The following is a 26,670-nucleotide window of genomic DNA, read 5'->3' on the forward strand; positions in this document are numbered from 1 at the left end:
TAGAATATAATGTTTTGGCATAATGGGAGTATACCTACAAAGAATTCCTTAATTGACACTTTTCAAGATTAGTTAATTGTGGCAATTATAATTGGAATCTTTATTATTTTTTTCAATGAATTGTGCTAGGGCTGCACGATATGAAGTAAAAATGTGATATGCGATAAGTGGTTGGATAATGCAATATTCGATACGATGGATGTGTGGAACATCGGAATCCCCACCACTCAAACAAACAAATAAATAAAAGTTTATTGGAACAAAAAAAATTACAGTCTATCCCAGTGATCATAAACATAGTTGTCTTTTGTTCCAAATTGCATATAGACTCACAGCGTACAGTATACAGTTTTACAATTAGCTATGTAGCAGATATTAAAATAAATATTTTATAATTTGTATTTTTTCTGTAAAAAGCATATGAATATAAAGTAAATTTCACCATATTGTGTGACATCCTAAAATAGTCGGTGTTGTGAAAAATTTTATTTTATTTTTAACCTGTAATTCATGTTCGTATTTATTTCCTAATTAGTTAATTCAATGTGGGTCTTCTATTTTGAAAAATGTTGGACAGAAGTGTTTGCTGTAGATATTCACATTGATTTAGCATACCTGCTCTCAGTCTTCTGAGAGGAATGATTAACGGTAGCTGCCCATTCAAACAGAGCGGGGCACCGCGCATGCTCTCTCTCTGAAGCCCTGGAGCACACATGGGATTGGCGCATATGCACACTGCATGCACACACACCAAGTGACAATCGCGCATCCAGGTCTATTCTCTGCCATCTGTGTCACCTTGAACGTTACCTTTTAACATATAAAAATCACTCCATTATCGCAAACCCTTGCTTTGTAAGCCCTTGTGATTTGTAATATTTTGATAAATTCGATATATCGTGCGGCCCAAAATTGTCCAGCCCAAACAGATCATCATTATATTAGCTGTTAGAAATCACCATTGGACATTGAAAAACCCATTTCAGATGACTGCTAGTTATGACCCTGAAACTTACTGTATATGTGGGCCAAGTCTACTCACAAACCATCTTTTCCAAATCAGTAGCTTTCAAACACCTCTACAACACATAAGATGCCATATGATGGTCGGCCCCTAGAGATGAAAGTAAAGCAAAAGGCTATCTTCATAATGTCAAATTTAGCTTTTAAACAGTGACTTATTTGACATCAAGTTTTAGTGCAGCTCTGTCTTTTTCTTGGTGAAACACTAATGCTAGGTTTACTTTATCCCACCCAGTTTTGCTGATTTACATGAACAGTGGCAGGCATATAACATAGTCAAGTAAACACAGGATGTCCTGTGAGACCTGCGCTGGTGGCAAATGATAACAAAAAACAGTGATGTGCAAAATCAAATGGGCAACACCTAAAACAAATGTATGTCAGTGGCAGAGCACTCACACACTCAGCAGAGGGGGGACAAAACAGGCAAGAAAAAAGATTTAGTATTGACAAAGTTCAGAAGATGAAAGACACTAAGGTCCAGTGTATGGATTGATTAGTCTACCTGGACTCCAGCTGACATGGCAACTTGTGTGGAAGCAACAAGCCATAGAAGTGTTCACTTGCTGTCTTGCTTTGTGTCCCCAGTCAAGGAGAGAATAAGTGAACCTGGACGGAAAACAAAGCCCGATTCCCACAGTGCAAAATTACTGAACACCCAACCATATAACCGACAGATCTTGAGTCTGAGGGACAGGCTGTATCACAACTCAAAGCTGTGAAAACTCCGAGTTCCTTGAGCACTTGGTAAGTGTCTCCTAGTGACACATTTAGAGTCCATCAGGAAAAATAACGCTCACATAGAGAGCTGAGAAACACCAGCAGTCGACTAGACATCCATGACCCTGAAAGTACTCTTTAGAGAAGTCCTAGATTCTCACTCATTGACACGTCCACTGCCACAAACAAGATATTGCACAGATATTGTCCAGCTGTCTTAAACTTGAGCATGAGCGTGAGTCATGATATTAGCCCTTCATGGATTAGGCATCACTAACAGCTCAGAGATAAGTGAAGTAGAAGGAAACAGATCCAGAAGACAGCGATCCAAATGATACGATGTGAAGCTAAAGATGTCACTTAGAGTGCAGGGAGGGAGTTGTATCTGAAGAGCAATCCATGTTGAGGCTGTGAATTAATGGCAGGGAGAGAATCTGATTGCTTCGGAAAACAGAGTGGGGGCGAGGCCTGGGAAACAGAAGGAGGAAATGGCACTCCACCCTTATCCTGAAACAGGGAGGGAGTGGGGGGAAGAGAGTAAGAGGTAAAGAGAACAGAGAGGACCCCCTCCCGTTGTCTATTGAAGTCAGTAGGTTTACATGCAGTTATTGTCATGCTAAAGTCTTCTGTCTGTCTAAGTATGCATGACACAATGCGCAAGTATTTGGAGATAGGACATCAGCTGAGGAAATGTTATAGACTTGTTGCATGACATATCGCTGGCCAATGTGGTAAATACATGGTGGACGAAGTTAGGCTAAAATTACATTATCTAGGTCTGTTCCGCCTTCTGGTAAAATCTGGTATGATTTCAGTCAGCCTAAACTGACAAATATTTTCAGATGTTTGACTGAAACTGAACATTAAAGTGCATGTAAATGTACTGAATAAGTGTAAAGAGGAAACCGGACTATAGAAGACATCAGTAAAACACGCAATTACCGATATGTCGTCTGATCCGAGTCAGTTTAGCTAGACAGATAAACAGATACGAATGCTAATAGACCAAATAAAGCTAAAGCTGGACCTATTCTTTCTATAGAAAGATCTCAATGCTTTAAAAAGCCACTCAACTCTTCCTCGAAAGGATGTGGCAACAACTACTTACACCATAATGAGTTCGGCCTACCCTGTATTCAGCAAGTGATTTGAAGGGCCCTCTCAGCTACATTACCTAACCAGACTGAAACTATCAAGCTCCTAAGCAAAATGTTGAGAACTCAAAACCATTTTATAAAGCCTCCCCACATCACATACTTCTAAACAGAATCCAATTGTCTTCCAAAGAGAGATGAATTCAACAATTTCCTCTGTGGGATAGGCAACCACAGTAATTTCAAAGCATTTTTACCACACACAGTAAAGGAGAAAGTCATCATCTGTGAAACAGACGGAGGTGGCTTATAGTACCATATTAATGTGTCATATGGCTTTAAAGAAGCGTACATGACAGATCCCTTCTTTGGCACACGTAGAACCACATATGTACATGTGAACAGAGTATTCTGCATATGTATGCATGAATCTTTGCTCATGCTATAGTGAATACATTTGCAGTATATGGATGCATGTATATGCAACAACAGAGCCAGTGGGGTAGGATGTACTATATCCATTGCAGATGAGAGGGTAGCCAGTTGTGTTGTAGGAAATAAGGCAGGCTGCAGCCTGGAGCAGCTTGTTCCATTATGTAACAGTCTGTCTCCACTGGGAGAATCCTTTAGGAGCCTAAATCAATGCTCTGCCAATACACAACACCACCTCATGCATTGCTGGATAGGTACAAATAACTACAGGCTCTCATCCAAGATGACCTTGTTTGGCAGGCTTCTTTACGCTGCACTCAAAAAATCCAAGAAAAAATCCTATTAAGTAAAAAAACATTAGGACTGCAGTTGTTTGAGGTTGACCTCGAATTGGGCGCATTGTTGAAAGGGTTTAAAGTTTCCGATGCTTCCAGCGAATTTACATTTTGCCTCCAGGAGAATCCACTGTAAACGAATACAGGATCTGCAGAGGCAACAGTGAGCAGGGCCCATTGAGGGAACAAAGAAGCCTGTATTGTGACATGAACCCTAGCCATGCCATTTGGCTGAGGATCTGTACAAACTTGATTGCTTCCTCTGTGCAGTAACTGAATGTCAGCTGTGCTTCGTCTCCTTGTCTTCAATCACTGTCTGTGGTGTCTCACACCCTGTATTTGAGGGAATCAGTGCAGAGATCATGGTGATTCAGACTTGAGGCGTTTCTTCATAATAATAATAATGTTCGAAGGTTGTTGATATTGGGGAAGAATCACAGTATGGTGGGGCAGCTGGAAATGTACAGCAAGATCAATGTCTTTTGACACAAGGTCAACAGGGCAGCTTTAATCTAATCCTTTTCTGGATGTAGAAGCATGTCTTAGAGGATCAATCTAAACTACGTGGAGGAAGAGTTTGGGTTTAAACCTTGTTTCCAAAGTCGATGTTTATATTCTGAAATACAAAAACTCCACAAGCACAAATCATATATAATAAAGGATTTCTGTCCTTATCTGACTTCTGTTTGTTGTCCTCGGTGTTGCTATACAGCAAGTCAGCCAGATGATACAGGCCTATCAGCTGAGCAATGATTCAACAACCCAAAAAAGGCCATATTTGGAAAGTTACTGGTTTAAGTAATTCCTTATTCAAAGAGGTTTACAGTACACGTGTGCCGAACAGGCCAGATTTTGTTGCATGTGTGTAAACAGCAAAAACATTATCTTTTTATCTTTTTTCTCTAATGAGATCATATTTTTTCACAGCTGTTTTGAGCCACTTATTAAATACGGTTTTAAATAAGATATACTGTGTATCCAATATCTGGACTTCTGTCCAAACTCGTATCCGATTCTCCTAGTAATTCTGACATTAAAATCGGCTGAAACAGATTTGTATTTTAATCTGTGCATGTATAACAATTAGGGAGTGTAACGGTTTATCGTGGCACGATTGATCATGGTTCAGAAATGTGACTACTCAGTGTGCATTGTGGAGATGGGACAGGTTTTAAAAATTATATATATTTTTTTATTATTTCAGCGTCTGATCCATCCAATACGCGCAACGTCCTAACGCCCGTTTCACACATACTCTGTTTGCAGTGCGTATTTTTTTTCCGTACCCATGTTAACAGGTTAGAGCTTTTACACTGCACGCGGATGCAGTCCGTCGATCCGTTCCAGTTGCGGAGCGTATACAGCAGTGCAGCGATGGTTTACGGACGAGTCTATTTTTGCTGTGCTGCACCGCACTGAATTAAAGTGGCAGCACATTGTTCACATTAAAATAGACATAGATTGTCAAGAAACTGTAATAATTTCATCATATAAGCATAATTACAGTTAATGTGTTCTACAGTTACTAAATTACAGGGTCAAGAAAGTATGATTATAGTCCCAAAAGTTGCAAAATGCCATCATATATGATTTTTTTATCCTAAAAAAAAAAGAGAGTGTGAACGCAAATGCGTCTCCTTCTTCTTCTTAGCAACAGATATAGCATGATAGCTTTTCTTCAACTCGAACTACATGTAAAACAAAGAATCACAATGATTCAAATTAATTTTCATACTGTTTCAATGCCTTAAACAATGTCAAAGTTAACGTTTGGAATTAAAATCAAACTTCCTTACACATTATTGATTTTGTGGCACACAGAAACTGCAGATCAGTAGCGCACTGCAAACGCAGCATATGTGAAAGCACTATAGCGCGTGCTGCTCCTGTACCGTATATGCACCGCAAACGCACTGCACACGGAGTATGTGTGAAACGGGCGTAAGCCTACGTAACGTGGGCATACAAATGGAAATAACTTCAATGCACAGAAGTAGCTTTAAAATATGCACACTACATTGAAATATAAAATTGCACACTCGCAGCCACAAGTGTTGTACGATGATACTGCTGAAACTGTGGAAACTGAAACCAGGAGCGGGAGCGAGATGCACCTTTTCAGCTTCGAGGGATCGAATGTCCATTTGAATTTCAAGAGTCATCTGCTCTAACTGTGCGAGAGAAAATTACAAGTTTACAGAGGATTAATGAAAGTGCCATATTTCTATTATATAATGCTGAATAATATGTATAATAATTAGGGCTGTCGATTTAACGCATTAATTCAGTGCAATTAATTTGACAAGAAATAATGCGTTAAAATAATTAATGCAATTAATCGCATGCCCCCGGACCATAATAGGGAAAATTTCTGAGAAATGCAAGCTTGTGGTATCACCTATTTACTCCAGAGGGCAGTAAGTTAAATTTCAGCTATATGAGCAACAGACAGTTTATACAGTGAAGAAAACAACATTCAGCTGACGCACAACACAAACATGCGTTACGTTCTTGCGTTCAAAACACTTGAAGGTGCGCAAATGCGAACTAAGGGTTCTCAAGATGTCTTTAAAGACTGAGTATTAAACTATATTTAACTTGACACAGTGAACAAAACATTTTATGTTTATGACGCAACACACCCGAGACGTCTGATGTAGGTGTAAATTGAAGGGCCTTTAAACAAGCCCTCATAATAAATCTACAACTGATTGACAAATTCACTTGTGAAATGGATTGCTGTGAACTGTGTGCCAATGACTGGCTTATGATCAGTAATATGGTAGTAAACAATACATTGTATTCTAAAGCCACTTTTTGTATTGTCTTATCAATGATTAACTCTTCTTCTACAGGAATGTAATGCATTGTAATTATCTGAATATTTTTATTTATATATATATATATATATATATATATATATATATATATATATATATATATATATATATATATATATATATATATATATATATATATATATATATATAATTTGTAAATATTTAAAGATGACTCTGTATAATTATATATTGATATTAATATGTATAATCTTTATATATTTAATTATTGTTATATGAGGGGCTTTCTCATTAAATATTGTATATGCGATTAATTCAATTAAAAATTGTAATCGATTGACAGCCCTAATAATAATGCTATGAGGGAATATAATCCTAATGTCAAATGTCATGTCTGATTTGATTTCATCAGTAAATTATGTATTTAACTAGATAAGCATGCAATTCTATTAAATATGTTTTTTATATACTTAGATGCAATCAGAGACATGAGAAAAATGCTATTTTAAATATATGTAGTCAGTTGCAGTGTGTCAGCAGCATATTATGTATCAAAACATACAGTAATTACTTATTTTTAGCAAGCATCATTATCAAGATTTCCATTTGGTGCCACCACTGGCCTATTTTTTGTCTTCTGTACATCTCTGAAGGATAATTTTGCACTTTTAAGAACAGTACTTTTCCTTTCCTTTAAAATGAAGCTAACTGTTTTGCATATGTCTCAAGTAAAAATAATAATAAAACATTTCAATCTTAACTTTACTTGACTCAGGCTTAGTTTAAAGAATTGTGAACCGAACAGAATTGTGAGATGAGTGAATCTTTACACCCCTAATAACAATGTTATTCTGGAGATATAAGTGATTCAAGCAACTGTGAAATGTCAAGCATGCATTTGCAGCGAGACATTTCAAACTTCAAAAAGGAATTAGCATAAATCAATATACAAATAGGTGAAAGCCTTGTAAGTCTATCAGACAGTTTTATGATACGCTCAAGGCACATATTTTACCATAATGAGGAGGATATCATCAGTAATTATTAATTTAAATGTAGTGTAGGGCAGAATTGTAGTAAAAGAACGAGCATACAAGGCAAGAGCGAGCCTCTAGTATTTTCAGAAGAGAATAGCAGTAAAAGAGTCTGTTTTAGGTAATCCTAGGGCTGGGGAAATTAACATGTTAATTTCTGCGATTATATTTAGATTAACGTGAAAAAATGTAAATTAATGCATTGTGTGTTTTTTTACTTCCTGAAACTTCACGCAAAAGGAGAATGGTGTCTCGTGTTGTTCATGGCAGGCTACTCAGCCTTACAGGCTCTCATTGGGGGGGTGGTGGGGGGGTTTGAGAATCTGCTGCCTGCCAGGAACAACCCAGGCACATTTGTACAATGGGAGAAATTTCACTACTGTTTTCCCCCACATTCTGTTGCTAACATTGCTATATATAAATTTTCAAGAGGCACACGCTCGACTCAACTGCACATCCTATCACAAAAAATTATTGTGTGGAGCAGTTCATGCTTATTTATTATGCCCAATGCATGTCCCAGCATAATAAACACGAGCGGATTTACTGTATGGAGACTTCACCCGCATGTGGTGAACCAGGAGTATGAGAGAAACGGCAAGCTGCCGTATCTCTTCGCATCACCCAAAAACGCTCACTCACTTTGATCTGTACCAGTGTCAAAAGCAAAACCGCGTGAGTGAAACCCGTGCGTGCGTGATAGAGACTGAGAAGGAAATTAGTTTTGAGATTTTAAACTTTTGCAAATTAAATTTCAGCATTCAATGTGTTTTATATGTGTTTTTTATATGAAACTTATGTACACTTTAGTTTCTCTTGCCAATACATTTTGAATTTAATCTGCCCATTTGATCCTATTATAAAAAAAAAAGTCCACTGGAAAACGGCACAAGATTTTGCCCATATTGTACCGTAATTAAAACATGTCCACTGATTTTATGCCATATACTTGTATCAATGACTAAAACCTGAAAAAAATTGTCTAATTAACTCTAATTCTAAATCAGTGTTTAAATAAGTAAAACAAAAGATTTCTAACCAATTTCTTGCAAGTTCTTTGAGAAAAAGTAAATCCATATATTTATAATATTTATTATTTTTTAATGTTTGTTGTAATGTACTGTATCATGGACCAAAATTTACGATTAATCAAAGGAAACAGTATGACTAATTAGTTATTTTCTTATAATCGATTCACAGCCCTAGTTTATTCATAACCACGTGTAATGGAATATTCTGAATAGATTTAAACTCTATGGAGCATTTAAACTTCTTTTTGGAATAAAGATAATTAATTACCATTATCAGTGATGACAGACAGTTGGCACAGTTGTAAAATCATCAATTAATAGTGCTCAGGTTTGTGAATGAATGCTTGAATGGTAATTCTTCATGGGAAGTCGTCTTCTCTTTTGAGGAATTCATTCTAGGCAATTTCTGTGATATTTTGAGGTTGAAACTTCTAAGAACAGTCGCATGTAAAATAATGGCATGTTTGTTGCCTCTCACAATAGTGACTTATTAGGACTACTACTAGAACAACTCAGTAAATACAGTCGGTTATGTCTTTAGTGAATGTAAACATGCGGGACAAATAAAAATGGATTATGGTCAAAAGATGGGATCTGTGCATTAAGCCTTGCAGTGTAAACTTATTTCAAGGACAACCACTATTTTTAGTTCCTCTTCATTATTTTGCTCTAAAAATCTTGTGAGGAGGATATGTTCTTAAGTTGAGGGACCAACCTACTCATACTACTGCTTTTGTGCTTTTGGTTAATGGTACATAATGGATGAAAAAGTAAAATGGAATCGGACCCACTATTGCGTGGAGTATTTAATCTGCAATTTGATGAAGACTTGATTCATGACTTTCCTTTAAAAAAAAATAGGATTACAGACTGCTAAAACTGAAAGGCTAGACTACTTGATTTGTTTAGAATTAATTGGTTTTAGCACTAGAGGAGACAGATGGACATGATTTCATTTTTCTAAACCATTAATTTCGATATTTCACCATACACTGCCTGAACAACTAGACGTATGAGCACTATTAATTGATGATTTTACAACTGTGAATCAAGCCTTCTCAAGATGGCGCCGAGTATGGCTGCTGCGTTGCGAGCTCCGTTACAACACTGCGGTTTATTGTTTGTTTTGTTTACAGTTCTTTGTTTTTTTGTCTTGGATGTTGTCTGCCTTATTGTTTACGACAGACAAACGCTTTTGGACATTAGTTCTACAATCACACATCGAAAACCGGACTTCAAATTCCTTAATGCCGACCCGCTGTTTACAAACACGCCGGCGGAGCCCTTTGTCTGTGCTGCTCGGCCGCTGAAACGCAGAAGGAAAAGAGGAAAACGAGCCGGCGTTCTCATCAGAGTAAGGCGTCGTGCAAATCGACCCCGCTACCCAGTATACTACTGGCAAATGTTCAGTCTCTGGACAACAAACTCTGCGAGCTGAGAGCGGATCTCTTTCCAACGAGAGCGAGGGACTGCTGCGTTATGTGCCTTACAGAAACCTGGCTGTCTCACGGAGATTCCAGACTCGGCCATCGAAATCACAGGCTTTTCCGTGCACCGAGTGGACAGAGCTGAAAGACCTCTCTGGTAAAAGCAGAGGTGGTGGTGTATGTTTTATGATCAACAAATCATGGTGTGATCAGAGGAACGTACATTTCATCAAGTCTTTTGCTCTCCTGATCTGGAATATCTCATGCTTCTGTGTCGACCATTCTGGCTGTCGAGGGAATTCACAGCGGTTATCATCACAGCTGTGTACATCCCCCGCAAGCCGACACAGACCGGGCACTCAGGGAACTGTATGGGTGTATAAGTGAGCAGGAAACCGCAGCACCCTGAGGCTGCGTTCATTGTTGCCGGGGACTTTAACAAAGCCAACTTCAAAGCAATCGCCCCAAAATACCACCAACACATAAAGTTCAACACACGAGGGGACCGGGTTTTGGATCATTGTTACTCTCCCTTCCGGAAGGCTACAAATCCTCCCCGCCCCCATTTGGCAAATCGGACCATTCTTCCGTTCTGCTTCTGCCCGCTTACAGGCAGAAACTGAAACAGGAAGCACCCACCCTCAGAACGATCCAGTGCTGGTCGGACCAATCAGACTCTGTGCTACAAGACTGTTTTGATCACGCGGACTGGGAGATGTTCGGTCCGCCTCTGATGATGACATCGAGGTTTACGCTGACAGCGTAACGTGTTTCATCAGGAAGTGCGTAGAGGACGTTGTTCCGACCAAAACTATACGGATATACCCCAACCAGAAACCATGGGTTAACGGCGATGTTACGCGGCACTCACTGCGCGGACCTCCGCTTTAATTCTCCTAACACGGAGGAGCGTAAACAAGCCAGTTATGCCCTCCGTAACACTATCAGTGCAGCTAAGCGCCAGTACAGGCACAAACTTGAAAGTCAGTTCAACACCACTGACTCCAGAAGTATGTGGCAGGGAATTAACACAATCACGGACTACAAGCGGAATAAAGTCTCCGCCATGAACACCGCTGCATCTCTCCGGACGAACTTAATACATTTTATGCTCGTTTTGAGGACAGTAACACCGCCCTCGCGGAGAGTGCACTCGCGACTGACGCTACAGAGGTTGATTCACTCTCCGTCTCTGTTGTGGATGTAACCCGATCATTCCGACGGGTGAACATCCGTAAAGCCGCGGGTCCAGACGGCATTCCGGGCCGCGTCATCAGAGCGTGCGCGAATCAACTGGCTGGTGTTTTTACGGACATTTTCAATCTGTCCCTCTCCCTGTCTGTAGTCCCCACATGCTTCAAAACATCAACCATTGTGCCTGTACCGAAGCAAGCTATAATCACATGCTTAAATGACTGGCGTCCTGTTGCTCTGACCCCCATCATCAGCAAATGCTTCGAGAGGTTAATCAGAGATCACATCTGCTCTGTTCTGCCCCCTCTTTGGACCCATTGCAGTTTGCCTACCGCAACAACCGCTCCACTGATGATGCCATTGCATCTACAATACACACTGCTCTCTCCCACCTGGAAAAAAGGAACACATATGTGAGAATGCTGTTTGTAGACTACAGCTCAGCATTCAACACCATAGTGCCCTCCAAGCTTGATGAGAAACTCCGGGCTCTGGGCTTAAACAGCTCGCTGTGCAGCTGGATCCTGGATTTCCTGTCAGGCAGACGTCAGGTGGTTAGAATGGGCAGCAACACCTCCTCATCACTGACCCTCAACACTGGAGCCCCGCAGGGCTGTGTTCTCAGCCCACTCCTGTATTCCCTGTACACACATGACTGTGTGGCAACACATAGCTCCAATGCCATCATTAAGTTTGCTGACGATACGACGGTGGTAGGTCTGATCACTGACAATGATGAAAGAGCCTACAGAGAGGAGGTGCACACTCTGACACGCTGGTGTCAGGAGCACAACCTCTCCCTCAACGTCAGTAAAACCAAGGAGCTTGTTGTGGACTTCAGGAAGAAAGATGGAGAACACAGCCCCATCACCATCAATGGAGCACCGGTGGAGAGAGTCAGCAGCTTCAAGTTCCTCGGTGTCCACATTACTGAGGAACTCACATGGTCCGTCCACACTGAGGCCGTTGTGAAGAAGGCTCACCAGCGCCTCTTCTTCCTGAGACGGCTGAGGAAGTTTGGAATGAACCACCACATCCTCACACGGTTCTACACCAGCACTGTAGAGAGCATCCTGACTGGCTGCATCACCGCCTGGTATGGCAATAGCACCGCGCACAACTGCAAAGCCCTGCAAAGGGTGGTGCGAACTGCCAGGAACATCATCGAGGTGAGCTTCCCTCCCTCCAGGACATATACACCAGGCGGTGTGTGAAAAAAGCTCGGAGGATCATCAGAGACTCCAGTCACCCAAGTCATGGGCTGTTCTCACTGCTACCATCAGGCAGGCGGTATCGCAGCATCAGGACCCGCACCAGCCGACTACATGATAGCTTTTTCCCCAAGCAATCAGACTGTTGAACTCTTGATCTATCAGGATCAATAATTAGCACTGCACTTTATTCAGCTATAATCTCACACTGGACTGTCAACATATTCTCCTCAATACAACTGCTATATATATATATATATACACATATATATTTCATATACTCCCACTTATTGTATTGTATATTCTGTTCTATATTCTGCATTGTATATAATTATTGTGTTGTGTAAGTATGTGTACATCTGATTTGTAAATTGTTTTGTGTAAGTATGTGTACATTTGATATGTAAATTGTTTTGTGTAAGTATGTTGTTTATTGTAATTGGTATATGTCTCGTCACTGTCATGACTGCTATGTTGCTCGGAACTGCACACAAGAATTTCACCTACTGTTGCACTTGTGTACATGGTAGTGTGACAATAAAGTGATTTGATTTGATTTGATTTGTATGGAATAGCACTAGATTTTTCCATGGTCATGGTGGAACCACCTCAAGGACAAGAAGACACTTCAGAATTCTCATCTTCTCACTGTAACATTCCATTCATTCCTAAGTAAAAGCTAGGACAAATTTTTTTGAGAATGCTGAAAAATGTGGGTATAGATCTCAATTCAAAGATTTTGCCCTTCTCGATGTCTGTTTCCCATCCACTCACAGTTAATACCCACTGCTGAGTCATAACCAGTTCCTGCTGCGTTTGAAGTCAAGCCAAGGCAATGCTTGCAAAGCTTGTGTGCTCGACTCACCCAAGTGTGAGCAGGCGTTTTGAGGTGCAGTCTCTAAAGGAAAGGTCTGTCCCATGCTCCAGCCCCCTAAGGGCCTCAAAGTCAGCAGCTCTGCCCAGGTGCACCCCAACAACAGCTCAGCTTGCTCAACTCAGGCCTTCTCTGGTCTGCACCCCTTTCTTGTCACCCAGCATCGACAACATGCTTCCTTCTCACCTTCCTAACAAATGTTCTTCACTCTTCCGTTTCTTCCTTGAGTGGATCTCATGCCAACTGCCCTTCTTTCCTTCCAGTGTCCTCTACTCCTCCTTCTGCAACTCTCCAACCCCCTCTCACTCCCACACGGGACCCTCCCCTCCATCCCACCTTCGCTCACTTCGCTTAATAAATGAGCTTGCAAAGCAGATCAGTGCAGACACTGACAAATGCCTATCATTCCTTAAAGAAGGGGTCTAAGTGCAAAGTGTGTGCGTGCTTGCGTATTTGTTCAAATGAAGTGCAAAGAAAAAAGGCTAGGGATTAAAGGGAAGTTCTTCCAAGGGAGAGATGGTATCAACTGGATAGGCATTTGACTTTGTAGTTATGGAGAATTCAAAAGGAAGTGAAACTGACATCTGACTGATCATCAGAAAACATGATGATGGTGCATATTTCTTCTAAGATATGTGAAGCCTTCCTGACATTACAAAGAGCACATAACATAACTAACTTCAACTATATTTCACTCTTTTAGATTTGTACTCTCGATTAAAGAGGTAAATATATAGTTGACAGTAAAAACATTTTTTTCCATGTATTTCCACTCTCTTTAACTTGGAGATTGAATCCGATAAAATATGCACAACCCTCAATTGATCTAGACTTCTGCCCTCTGCAGGGAGCAGAGAGTACTTACAAATCTTCATCCACAGGAATTTCAAGAATGCAATTTTATCCAACAGAGTACATTAGCAGAGAACTGGAATGTGAAAGTGTGTAGCAATGTAACTTGACTTCAGCCGACCACATTCAATCCCATTTTCTAATGTCCAAGACCACTTTTCATTCAGCTGTAAATGTATATAATAGAGCAATCATATCCCAAACCCCAGAATTTTAGACACAGGGCACGTCTATGTGGTTCAGGTGGCAAACAGTATACACAAAAGTAACACTAGAGTAAATAATCTGTCCTTTGATAATGATTTGGGGCGAAATATAAAGGAAAATGTGCAAGTTGCACTCCGTGGCATGGCAGAAATTTGAGCAGCCTCCGGAGTCATAGCTGAGTGCTGCTGATAGATGCCGAGCGTCGGCTGCAGTGTCCGTAACTTCATTGAAAACAGTTGCTTCGGATTTTAAAATGTGCCATGTCATCAGCAAGATGCGTCCGGTGTACGACCCCCTTAAAGCCAACGCCACATTAGCAGACTCCGAACAACTCGATTTTGGCCGAGAGTCTCCCACTTGCCGACTGTGATCTCGCTCTCTTCAGTCAGAGGTAATACACACATGCCATTACAAAAAGGTGAAGAGGTGACAAACATACCAGCTCTCTGATTCCCTGTCATGTGGAGCTCGCCAAAATAACAATAAGGAGTACTGCGTGAGCATAAATAATTGTAATTGAGTGTAAGAGTGATTTAGGGTGTTTTTAGAAATGTAGTGTGCATGACTTGTTCTGGAACAGGGGCCAAAATAGTTACAATGTTGGATTTTCTTCATGGTTTGGTTCGTTTTCACAAGGCTGTCAAATTAAAATTCGAATTTCGAATATTCGTCGAATTTTTAAACAAAAAAAATGCACATTCGAATGCAAAAACCATGCATTCGAATTTTAGGTGTGTCAGGATGCATGTGAGATATGATGATGACGTAGCTGACACGGTTTGTTTTTGTTAGCCTATCCAGTTCAACCCAAGATGTGGCACGGCGACGTTGATACACTGAGTTTTTAATATGCTCTATTAAGTTAAAAATCACGTCTAGACAACTGTATACTGTTAAATTTTAGCTCAGTTTAGCTTAGTTGTAGCAAGAATGTATGTAATATGTCTAAATGGCTCCTATGGATGGAATTCCATGGAGCACAGTTGGCAAAGTCCCTTTAAGTAAAGTCAGATCACTCGACAGCCATGTTCACAATGCCACAAAGCAGCTATTTTCTATGGTACAGCTTGAATGAGGAAAGACTGAAATCACCAAAACAGTACGTTTAGATTACAATTAAAAGACAAAGGCTACTTCAAATCAGCAGTAAAATCTGACAATATTATACTGTAAATTGTGTTTCTTTAGCTCAGATCACAGGGGAAAAAAATATATATTTTCAGGCTGGTCCAGCTAATGCTCATGCATGTCCTAGAGTAAACTGACAGGCGATGTATTTATCAAAAGGTGACTGGTTCTTTTAACTGTCATAGAGCCGCCATAGTCAGCATTATGATAGCTCTCATTCAGAAGTGGCTGTGCGTGTTGTCTGCCCATGTGCTGACCATTGACTGTACAAAAAGAGTGTCACAATGCAGTTGTAGCGTGCATGCGTCGAACGATTTCCTATTCGTTCGCGTTCAGAAAAGTATACTATAAGGCAACGCAGTCGACCAGGCACTAGGTAATCCGGAAAATGCAAAAACTAAGTATACCAGGACCTTAAGAAGTCTTTACAAACCTGCTGGTAATGCATTCATAAGCCCTAAAGCCCAAAGTATAGTTTGGTCAGACGCGAAACACTGTACAGGTCGCATGACGCAAATCTCGCCATCAGCAAAGTGCTGAACATGTGCACTGAACGCGTGCAGCCCCATTTTCCGGAACGCATGTCTATGAACGCACAGAATGCACACGTGGTTGGAATTATTTGCACGAATTAGTAGATCCACAAGGTTGCAAAACTCACATTTGACCTGTTGCTGTCACAAAGAAATGCTAGAAGACAGCGTAATCGGCAGTAAATAACACAGATATGCACGTCAAGAGCGTATAACTCAAGTCTCAAGCCATATTTATGGGTCTAAAAACTCCTTAAGAGAATATGTCTGCCATCTCATAGCAGTTGTAGCATGCATGCACCAACCGCCTGTTTATGCATGCACCGTCAAATGGAGTATTCTTTGACAGGCTTGCGTTCAACTGTACACAGACAGTATACTTTGGGTTTAACCCAATACATATTCCCGAACTTCATTTTGGCTACACATATGACCATAAAACAAAGTCTCCCAAGCTGATTCACCTTTAATTCAATGTCTGTTCACAGTTCTTGCCACACCTTGGGAAGAGATTCAAGTCAAGAGATGTCAAGTATGCATTATGGCACAACAATTGTAAGCTGCTAATATATATTTTTTAATCAATGTTAGACTCATTAAAGTCTGCTCCACTTTTATAAGACCCACAAACATTTTAGGAAAATTCATATCAGCCTCAATGCTCTCTCATCCAACATTCATCAGAAGATTATTCAGTTGTTCTCATGCCAAGCACATTCAATAATTAACAGACTGTAAGTATTAGTCTTCAGGAAGAAAAATCAAAACAACCATCACTTAAACTGTCATTTAAACAGAAACACAAGCACAAAACATGTCCAGCCTGATTTGAGGTTTAGAGATAGGAACGCTATGTAAATTAGGGGATTAAAATAGAATTTGCTTATGCTGCAGTAACCTTAGGCTTTGAACTATTTAGAATAAAAAACAGTGAAAGGTTTGAGGCTTCGATGAAGCAACGCAAAGCCAAAGACAAACAGTCCTTTCTTTCTGTGGCTATGAAATCCCCAAACCATGCAATACTAATGTTGTATTAGGGGCCCCAGATACAGAGAGTGAGAGAGAGGGAGGGAGAGAGGGAGTGAGAGAGAGAGAGAGACTGGAACGAACGATGACATATAAAACATTGCTTTTCATTTCTCTTGAATCTTTGCCACATCTTATTTATGGAGACAGTGAAGAGATTAGGCATAGAGAGATAATGAGAGGAAACCATGGGGAAAGAGGGCGAATAGATTGGAACATGATAAGGGGCAGACTCAATGCCATGTTTTCCAAATGAATATGATACGTATAGCCAAGTATATCGGAGCACATGCGCTAACCGCTAGACCATGGTTCAGATGTGTTACATGCTTAAAAAAAAATATTTAAATTATAAGGTCAAAATTGGTATCGAGAAGCATTACATTTGACTAGTACAGGCACTGACTACTGAAATTTTGGTATCGTAACAACCCTATTACATACATAAATGTTTTAAGCAATGCGTAAGAAACATCACAATTGTATTTAAGGAAATAGAGATACACCGATACCAACTTTTAAAGACCACTACAAGTACCAACTACCTAGTTTTAGGTATCAGCCAATACCAAGCACCGATACAATTAGTTTTGTGTTTGTACACGTTTGCCATTCTATTTGTATTTGATATCTTGATAAGGTATGTTAAAGGGGGTCATGATATGAGGAATTACATTTTTCTTACTCTTTTGACATTTAAGAGGTCATTGTACTATTAGAACATTTCAGAACTGAAAACTTCTTCCTGAATAGAAAAATAGCCTTTACTTAAACCAGGCTGTTGAAACAGTTCGTTTGATATTTGTGAAACATGTACTGTCATAAGGACCAAAAACATCAGCATATGACTGCCGCTTCAGCACGACATCAATGCCTATTTTTCGTCATTGAACCCTTGGCCTTGCCCACTAGTGCTCAGACAGTCACACTCACACAGGTGAAGAGGAGAAAGGGCCTGTCATGGGAGATTCATCCAAACGGGACTTACATGTGACACCTTCATCTGGATTTGAATATTTTCTACATAAACCTGCATTAGATGAACAGCTTTGACCTTTATCATTAATCTCGCACCACTTTTAAAAGATGCGATGTCAAGTTAGACTGTAAAATGGAGACCCACATCCTGTTTCATCTTGCTGTTGTGCTGTTTTGAAGGCATCATGGACCGTTTTTGCACCCATCTGTGCTATTTGTAGTCGTTAGTCTTTTGTAGACATACACTACATGGGTCTTTAATTGTTTCAATACATTTCCGGTGATGTGTGCCATATTTTAAGAGCAATACAAGCACAAATTTTAAAAACACATCTCATTCTGCTGCTGCCAATGACTGTGCAAACAAACACAGAAGATATGAGATGTGAAGACCAGCGTCTCTACTTTGACCTGTTGAAGCATCAAATGTCACCATGGACTGTATTACGTTTGCATATTCAGAACATTTCAGCGTGCATTGTTTGTGTTCACGGCTTATATCAGCATGGATTCCTTGTGAACCAGTCCCGATATGATTCAAGCTTTGCAACTGTTATTGAAGGATGGGGCAGTCACCATTACTCACCAAAACCCTGAGTAATCAAAAGTAATCATGACTGTTTCATAGTTGCTGTGATTTAGGGAACATTTTTATACATTCAAAATAAAATGTGTTGTGTGTACGTTATGTGTTAACCCTGAAATGTAGTTCTCTTACGAGAAGTTCTCTCGTATTGCGTAAGCTAGCTTACGCTATGGGAAAGATTCATCTTTTCTGAGATATTGAAGCCAAAAAATTATCCTTAATTTTGTATCATTTGTCAACGCAGTGCAGCAACTGCAGACCTTGAGCGGGCTAGCTAGCGAGCTCATTGGTTGCTCTGCGGCAACTGCTGCAGCCTATAGACGAACTTGGGCGAACTCGCGTCCAATGAGAGGCGTCCGTGCTTACTGCATCAAAGCCCGCCAAAATGGACGTGGCTAGAGCGCATATAAGCGTAGTTCGTAGGCTGGAACCCTGATTTTCATCTCTTCAGCGAAGCTCTTCGCATCTTTGAACTGGAAGCCGCGTCGCCGTTCGAGGGGCATCTAGCAAGCGTGGACAGCGCTCGAAGAAGCCGGCCATCTCCGCCACCTTCAGCCATCCTGCGAGCTACGCCATCCGGCGACGTATCCTTTTTTAGAGCAAGCTAGTTCTTAACGAACTTCACAAAAGAGTAACGAGCGTCTTTTTTAAGATGCCTCACACCACTTGCGCTTCATGCCGCGCCCCTCTCAGCGCCGGAGACCGCCACATCATCTGCACGGAGAAACGCGCCTTTCTCGGCCAGGATCCGTTCCCACGTCTCCACCCCTCTCGCTTCGGTGGACGGCGCCACCGAGAAGGGCTACTCCTCCATCCCCCCGGTCGAGGATTTGGTAGCAGCACACCTTTGCCCGCCCTCCGCGAGATGCCGGTCTAAGCCAGTGCTCCCGTCTAAGGCCTGCAGAGCGACTTCCGCCTATGTTGGCCGCGCCTATTCCGCCGCCGGCCAAGCCGCATCTGCTCTGCACTCCATGGCCGTCTTACAGATCCTCCAAGTGGACCTTCTTCGGGAGTGGGATGAGAAAGGCAGGCACCCAGAGGCTGTTACAGATCTAAGAAGCGCGACGGACCTCGCCCTTCGTGCCACCAAAGCTGCAGCCCAAGCTCTAGGGAAGTGCATGGCCTTGCTGACTGTGACCGAGAGACACCTGTGGCTAACGCTAGCCGACATGGGAGAAGCAGAGCGCTCCACGTTCCTCAACGCACCGCTCTCTCCGACCGGTCTCTTCGGCTCCGCGGTGAGTGGCATTGTTGACCGCTTTTCAGAAGTCCAGAAAGCCACCCAAGCCATGAACCTCTTCCTGCCGCGTCGCGCTAGCTCCTCTGCAGGCTGCCCACGTGACCAGCCTCCTGCACAAGCCTCTTCACAGCGCCCAGCTCAACAAAGTCAGACTTCTCAGCGTCGACAGGGCGGCGGTTGCGCTGAAACCTGAGCAACCGAAGTCCTCCTAGCCTTGTTGAAAAAACGACGTCTCAGTCCCGCCGCGGCCGGACCACCGTCAAAGCTTCGCCCCCTGTCAGTCCCCCTCTCTCAGGCTACTACAGTGGTGGATTCAGCAGCCAACAAGCCGGTGATACTGCCCGCTTGCCTGCACTCAAACGCCGTTTTCACGGCGACCCAAAGAAATCTTGTAAAGAGCAAACATGCCTTATGTGTAGAAAATGTGCCCACAATCCAGTGTTCACCCCTACACACAAGCATTACACTTCCCGTGTCCCTATCAGAGCCCACTCACATAAAGCGGACACAGCCCGCTCGAGTGTTAGAGTCAATAAACGCGCTCACGAATCCGTGCGTGCGCCCATTCTCTGGCCGCTCTGTCACACGGCCAGCAAACACTTCTCTGTATGTAAGTCCCGTGCCCGTGACTATGCTCGCGCATCACTTAACAGATGTGACTCTTTCCCCATTCACCTCAATCGGGAAGTCACTCACAGAACAGCCTGTCCCTGCTGTCTGCGAGCAGTCATGCATAAGCACAGTAAGCGCCACACATTCTGTTCAGCGGCTGTGTGTAGCAATCAGGGCGATTTGGCCATTCACCCTCTAGCGCTACGCTTCAAAGCGTGGGAAGCTATCCCAGGGATATCCAAATGGGTGTTAAGCTCAATAAAACAGGGCTATTTGCTACAGTTCGATCGCCGCCCTCCCGCTTCAGAGCTGCTCGAAACTATTGTGAACACGGAAGCAGCCTGCATGCTTCGCTCAGAAATAGCAAACCTTCTGTGCAAAAGGGCCATAGAGAAAGTGCCGCCTTGAGCTGAGCGAGTCTGGGTTTTACAGCCGTAATTTTCTTGTTCCCAAGAAAGACGGCGGCCTCACACCAATATTAGATCTCAAGGGTTTGAACAAGGTGCTTGCAAAAGACCGCTCAAAATGCTTACAATCAGGAAACTCCTCGCGCATACGCGCCAGGGGACTGGTTTATCTCTCTCGATCTGAAAGATGCCTACTTTCAGATTCAGATAAATCCCGTCACAGGCCATTCTTGAGATTCGCCTCGACTGCCAGGTTTATCAATACACCGTCCTTCCGTTCGGCCTGTCTTTAGCACCCGTACTTTCACGAGCGCATGGATGCGGTGCTCGCACCCCTGCGGAGTCAGGGCTTGCGAATTCTGAACTATTTGGACGACTGGCTGATTATGGCACAGTCACATACGGAGCTTCTGTCTCACAGAACAGTTCTCCTCAGCCATCTGAACAGTTTGGGTCTTGCAGTCAATTGGACCAAGAGCTCACTACAGCCCAGTCAGGCAATTTCCTTCCTTGGAACAGAACTAGACTCCGTGGCAATGACGGCTCAGCTTATCTACACAGCGCGCCGTGTTCAGCGACTAGCCGCGTCCTTTCAGATGAACAGCCTCACGCCTCTGAAAAAATTTCAGAGAGTGCTAGGTTACATGGCCTCAGCCGCAGCAGTACTTCAGCTAGGTTTACTGCGCATGCGCCGCTTCAGCATTGGCTAAACACCCGCGTCTCGCCGGGCTTGGGCCACAGGCCGCCAGCCGATCAAGGTGACTCAGACCTGTATTTCAGCTCTGCAGCCCTGGACAGTGGCCGAATGGTATCAGCGGGGAGTGACGATGGGAGCTGTATCTCGCCGAAAAGTCATCTCGACAGACACGTCCAACACGGGTTGGGGCGCGGTCTGCGAGGGCTCTCCGGTTTTTGGCCTATGGTCAGTTCAGGAAAAGCTCCTTCACATAAATTGTCTGGAAATGATAGCGGTCGAGTGCAGCGCCATGCGCTTCTCCCGGTCATTCAGGGTCACCACGTCCTGGTCCATTCGGACAACAGATCTGTGGTATCCTACCTAAACCGTCAGGGCGGTGTCAGATCCAGGAACCTCTTCCATCTGACGAAACGCATACTGAGTTGGTCCCAGTGCCACCTGCGCTCGCTGAGGGCGATGCACGTGCCAGGCCACCTGAACGACGGCCCAGACAGACGCGTCAAGGAAACGCGTCACTCGGTGCTCCTCATAGCCCCGCGTTGGGAGAATCAGACATGGTTCCCGGAGCTTACGCAGCTGTCACTGACAGCGCCGTGGCCCATCCCAGTGAGAGCAGATCTCCTCTCTCAAGCTCGCGGCACGATCTGGCATCCCCACCCAGAGCGCTGGGCGCTGCATGCGTGGGTGATCAACGACTACCCGTCGCTCTGCCAGAAGGGGTAATAAACACCATCATACACGCTAGAGCCCCTTCCACGAGAAGACTATGCGTCAAAATGGTCTGTGTTTTCAAAATGGTGCACCGACAGAGACCTGGACCCACGGACATGTGGGGTGTCGTCGCTGCTCGTGTTTTTACAAGAGCTGCTGGATAAGGGCAGATCCCTATCCACGCTCAAAGTGTATGTAGCGGCCATCGCGGCGTTCGCTGAACCCCTGCACGGCCAGTCACTGGGAAAAAATGAGCTGGTCATCCGCTTCCTCAAGGGAGCTAGAAGGATGAACCCCCTGCGCCCCCCATCAGTTCCTATCTGGGATCTTTCTATAGTTCTCGAAACTATGAAAGCCCCCCCTTTCGAACCGCTTCAATCCGTGGATTTGAAATACCTTTCACTCAAAACCGTTTTTCTGACTGCCCTGTCATCAGTCAAACGCGTGGGAGACCTTCACGCGCTGTCTGTCAGCGCTGCGTGTCTTGAGTTCGGACCAAGTGACTCCAAGGTCATTTTAAAGCCTAGACACGGCTATGTTCCCAAGGTGATCGGTACTCCTTTCAGAGCACAGGTCATTTCCCTATCGGCGCTGCCAGCATCCGATAGCGAACGCGACGCCAATCTCCTTTGCCCAGTCAGAGCACTGAGATTGATGCTGCACGCCTCTTTCAGACGCTCTGAGCAGCATTTCGCTTCGTTCGGAGGGCGCACCAAAGGTCTCGCTGCCTCGAAACAGACACTGTCTAGATGGATAGTGGACGCTATTGCTGCCGCATACGCGTCAAAAGACCTGCCATGCCCGTTGGGCATTAGGGCTCACTCAACTAGAGGCATGGCCTCATCGTGGGCATGGTCCAGTGGGATTTCCATTCACGACATATGTGTGGCAGCGGGCTGGGCTTCCCCCTCCACCTTTGTCAGATTTTACAACACACACTTGCCCGCACTCTTGCCGGCCAAATATTATTTCCCCTCTCACAAGGGCTCCCCCGGGTCCCCCCACCCCCGGGGCTCATGCAGTGGATGCTTGGCGCGCACGGCGTTGACAATGGGTTCCCGTAGCATAAGCTAGCTTACGCAATACGAGAGAACCTCTCGTAAGAGAACGAATCGGTTACCTAACGTAACCTCGGTTCTCTCTAGATGAGGGAACGAGTATTGCGTAGCCGGCCGTGCTCACGCCACGCGGCGACTTTCGCTTCATTCAATGAAAACCAGGGTTCCAGCCTCACGAACTACGCTTATATGCACTCTAGCCACGCCCGTTTTGGCGGGCTTTGATGCAGTAGCGGACGCTTCTCATTGGACGCGAGTTCGCCAAGTTCGTCTATAGGCTGCAGCAGTTGCCGCAGAGCAACCAATGAGCTCGCTAGCTAGCCCGCTCAAGGTCTGCAGTTGCTGCACTGCGTTGACAAATGATACAAAATTAAGGATAATTTTTTGGCTTCAATATCTCAGAAAATATGAATCTTTCCCATAAGCTAGTTAAGCTAGTAAGCTAGTTTACGCAATACTCGTTCCCTCATCTAGAGAGAACCGAGGTTACGTTAGGTAACCGATTCTTTTTACAAATAATAATGTGAAGCTTGTTCATTTTCTTCCGATTGAGTTTCAAATATTGCTGTTTTTGAGAGACAGCACGAAATTAGCCAATCAGAACAGTGGGCGTTCACATTGAAGTCTTAAAGGGCCAGATGGCTTTAAACCAAGGGCCAGAGGGGGGGGGATATATTATCATATATTATTACATTATGACTGTTTTGGTGCAAAAAAAAAAACATTTACTGATATTATAAGTGAACATCTGTTGTAAAAATGAAGTGCGCTTAATGTAATCAGTGTTGGAGCATTTCTCTATAAGTGATCAACGAAAATAATGATGTTTACTGCATACACCATGATAGTGTGTTAAAGCACAACATGACAACAAGCACTGCAGATGCGCTGGTCTTCTGGTTTAATCCCAACCAACATTACGTCAGTGATTGTAGGGGAGCACTCATCATCACCACAGAAGCGGTAATGTACTGTGCTCTCGTAGTGTTATGATTTTAATTCATTTCAAATAAAAACAAAAAACAAGTCCAAAGGTCTAAAATATCACACAATCCACAACATAGTTTTAATGAACTCTAAATATGCATCTTCTAGTTATTAATTTTCTATTAACAGTAGGGTTGCAACAAATAATTATTTTGATAATTGGCTAAATTAACAATTTTTAGAATGAGTATTCGACTATTCGTTTGATTATTGCAATGATTAATCATTAGCTCTTAACCGACTATTCAAGCTTGTGCCTAGACTTGGTTGTATTAAACATGCTTACTAACAATAAATAGGACAAAATAATCTTTAAAAAATATCTCTAAATGACATTCACTGAATTCCAAGGGAAACAAATATTTTTTTATTAAGTTTAATTCAGTAAAAATTCACTGCAAAAAAAGCTATTGTAATCAAGAGTTTTTGTCTTGTTTTACACATATTCTCTAAAAGCAAGTCTAAATATCTTATATGTTGCTTTTCAGGTAAATGTATCTTGTTTTAAGTAGGCTGTTTTAGATATTTTAAAATATTAAATATTGTATTCAACATTCTCCAATAAATTTTTTTTCTATTGCAGTATAGCTACTAATGTAAATGTACGTTGTTTTAAAGGAGTTCTAGATATTATTTTTTGGAAAACAAGCCAAAAAAGACTTATCAAAAACTTTGTTGCATGTATAATGGACTAAAACTACACTCTCACACCTTTATTTTCACTTCGATCCATCTTTAACTCACAAAAACAAACTATCTTCTTAAAAGAGCTGCGTATTGCAGATTTACTTTACAATAAGATCCACCACAATAATAATCACCGGTGTAGTGGTCTAAGCACATAACTGGTTATCTGGTAATCAGAAGGACACTGGTTCAAACCCCACAGCCACCACCAGTGTGTCCTTGAGCAAGGCACTTAACTCCAGGTTGCTCCAGGGGGATTGTCCCTGTAATAAGGGCTCTGTAAGTCGCTTTGGATAAAAGCGTCTGCCAATATATATAATAATAATATATAATAATCAATAAGATACACACGTGACACACAGGCTACAGTATATTATGATTCAATATGCTGCAATCCATCACGTTATTAATCTATCTAAAGCAAACGCGCATGAGGGAAGGGTGTCCCCGCGCCAGAGGGTGCCTCAGTCGGGTGCAGTTTCAGTTTCTCCCCCTTCACGTGACTCATAGAAGTGGTGCTGATCGTACAGATTGTAGTTTGTTTATGATGCACTTACTTATTATTTGAACTTTAATAAAGGATGCATTAAAAGATATAATGCCAGGTTGTTTGCATTTTAGATGCTCTGACATGCAGGTTTTAATTAAGTGGAATGCCAGATCCGGCTCTGCTTTATTTCACAACAGTGCTTCTTTATTTCCTTATTTTGCATTTTTCCACTATATTTTGTGATCTACATCACCTGAAGCTGTTTGGAAAGTTTAGCGTGCATCTGGACATGTGTTTTTTTCCTCTCCTCAGTCAGGCGCGAGCTGCTGTGCTCCTCTATCGCATCATCATTAGAGTTTCAAATGATCTCATGTTACGTTAAATGAGATCAAACGACTATTTGACAATGTTTTATTATCAACTTTGTCGATAACATCGACTAATCATTTCAGACCAAATTAACTATTCACAAATCCGTTTTAAACATACCCTTAATGTATTAAATACACTGAACTAATAATATTTTAAGAGGAAAATGTCAATACTTACATTTCTTAAGTGTATTTAAATTATATTTAAACAGTAGATTACAAGAAAATGTTTTGGAGTCCTCTATGTTTGTTTTGCAGTATTTACATTAACGATTAATCGATTAGGAAAATGACTGTCTTGATTACAACAAATATTAGCGTTTTCCGTAATTAAAAATTACAATTCAGGACTGTTTTATCAGGGTGTTGCTTACCTTTAAAAGTAACCCAGCTAACAGGTATGATACAATATTCATGCTTTAACAACAATATTTTATGAATATTGTTCATGGTGTGGGCAATACAGCCTTAGTATTAATAGATTGTTCTGGGTTTGTAGTGTTCAGTTTGACGTTCGTTTGATTGCTTTATCCTGTGTTGTTGTTGTTGGGCTAAATAAAAGTGACAGAAAACAACTCCCATCTATTTTTCCAGCGTCTTTACACGCAACACATATGATTTTTGGAGTTGCAGTGTTAAGGACAACAACTGTTGTCTGCCTCGAGTCTGAGGAAAGTGATCTTTTGCTCTTCCTCAAACACAAGCTTTTGGAGAGAGAGGGAAGCCGCATATATTACGTGAAGATTAAAAGAAATAAAACTCATGTGCTAGTTGCAAATGGTAGATTGTTTCTATGAACATTGAGTGCAAGCTTTTTCTTTCCTTGTGATCAAACTTGGAAATATGAAACGATGACACTGATACAAAGAACGAGTATTTAACCCCCAGCATCGACACGATACGAGTACAACAGGGAAGTATCGGTGC

General features: G+C 42.2%; 1 protein-coding gene across 6 annotated transcripts in view; it reads right to left on the minus strand.

Annotated features, from left to right (window-relative positions):
- LOC127658372 (phosphatase and actin regulator 4B-like) overlaps positions 1-26,670 on the minus strand; it is a 66,601-nt gene that overhangs the window by 21,752 nt on the left and 18,179 nt on the right. For 3 of the 6 annotated variants that reach the window (XM_052147633.1, XM_052147637.1, XM_052147632.1), the window contains exon 1: positions 1,529-2,150. The exons of the other annotated variants lie outside the window; for them this stretch is intronic. In XM_052147633.1, coding sequence (XP_052003593.1) covers positions 1,529-1,574 — 46 coding nt within the window. In that variant the 5' untranslated portion in view covers positions 1,575-2,150. Of the gene's footprint in view, positions 1-1,528; positions 2,151-26,670 lie in introns of those variants that run through there. 6 annotated transcript variants of the gene reach the window in all.

This window comes from Xyrauchen texanus, chromosome 17 (genome assembly GCF_025860055.1).
Source record: "Xyrauchen texanus isolate HMW12.3.18 chromosome 17, RBS_HiC_50CHRs, whole genome shotgun sequence".
NCBI classification, from domain to species: Eukaryota; Metazoa; Chordata; class Actinopteri; order Cypriniformes; family Catostomidae; genus Xyrauchen; species Xyrauchen texanus.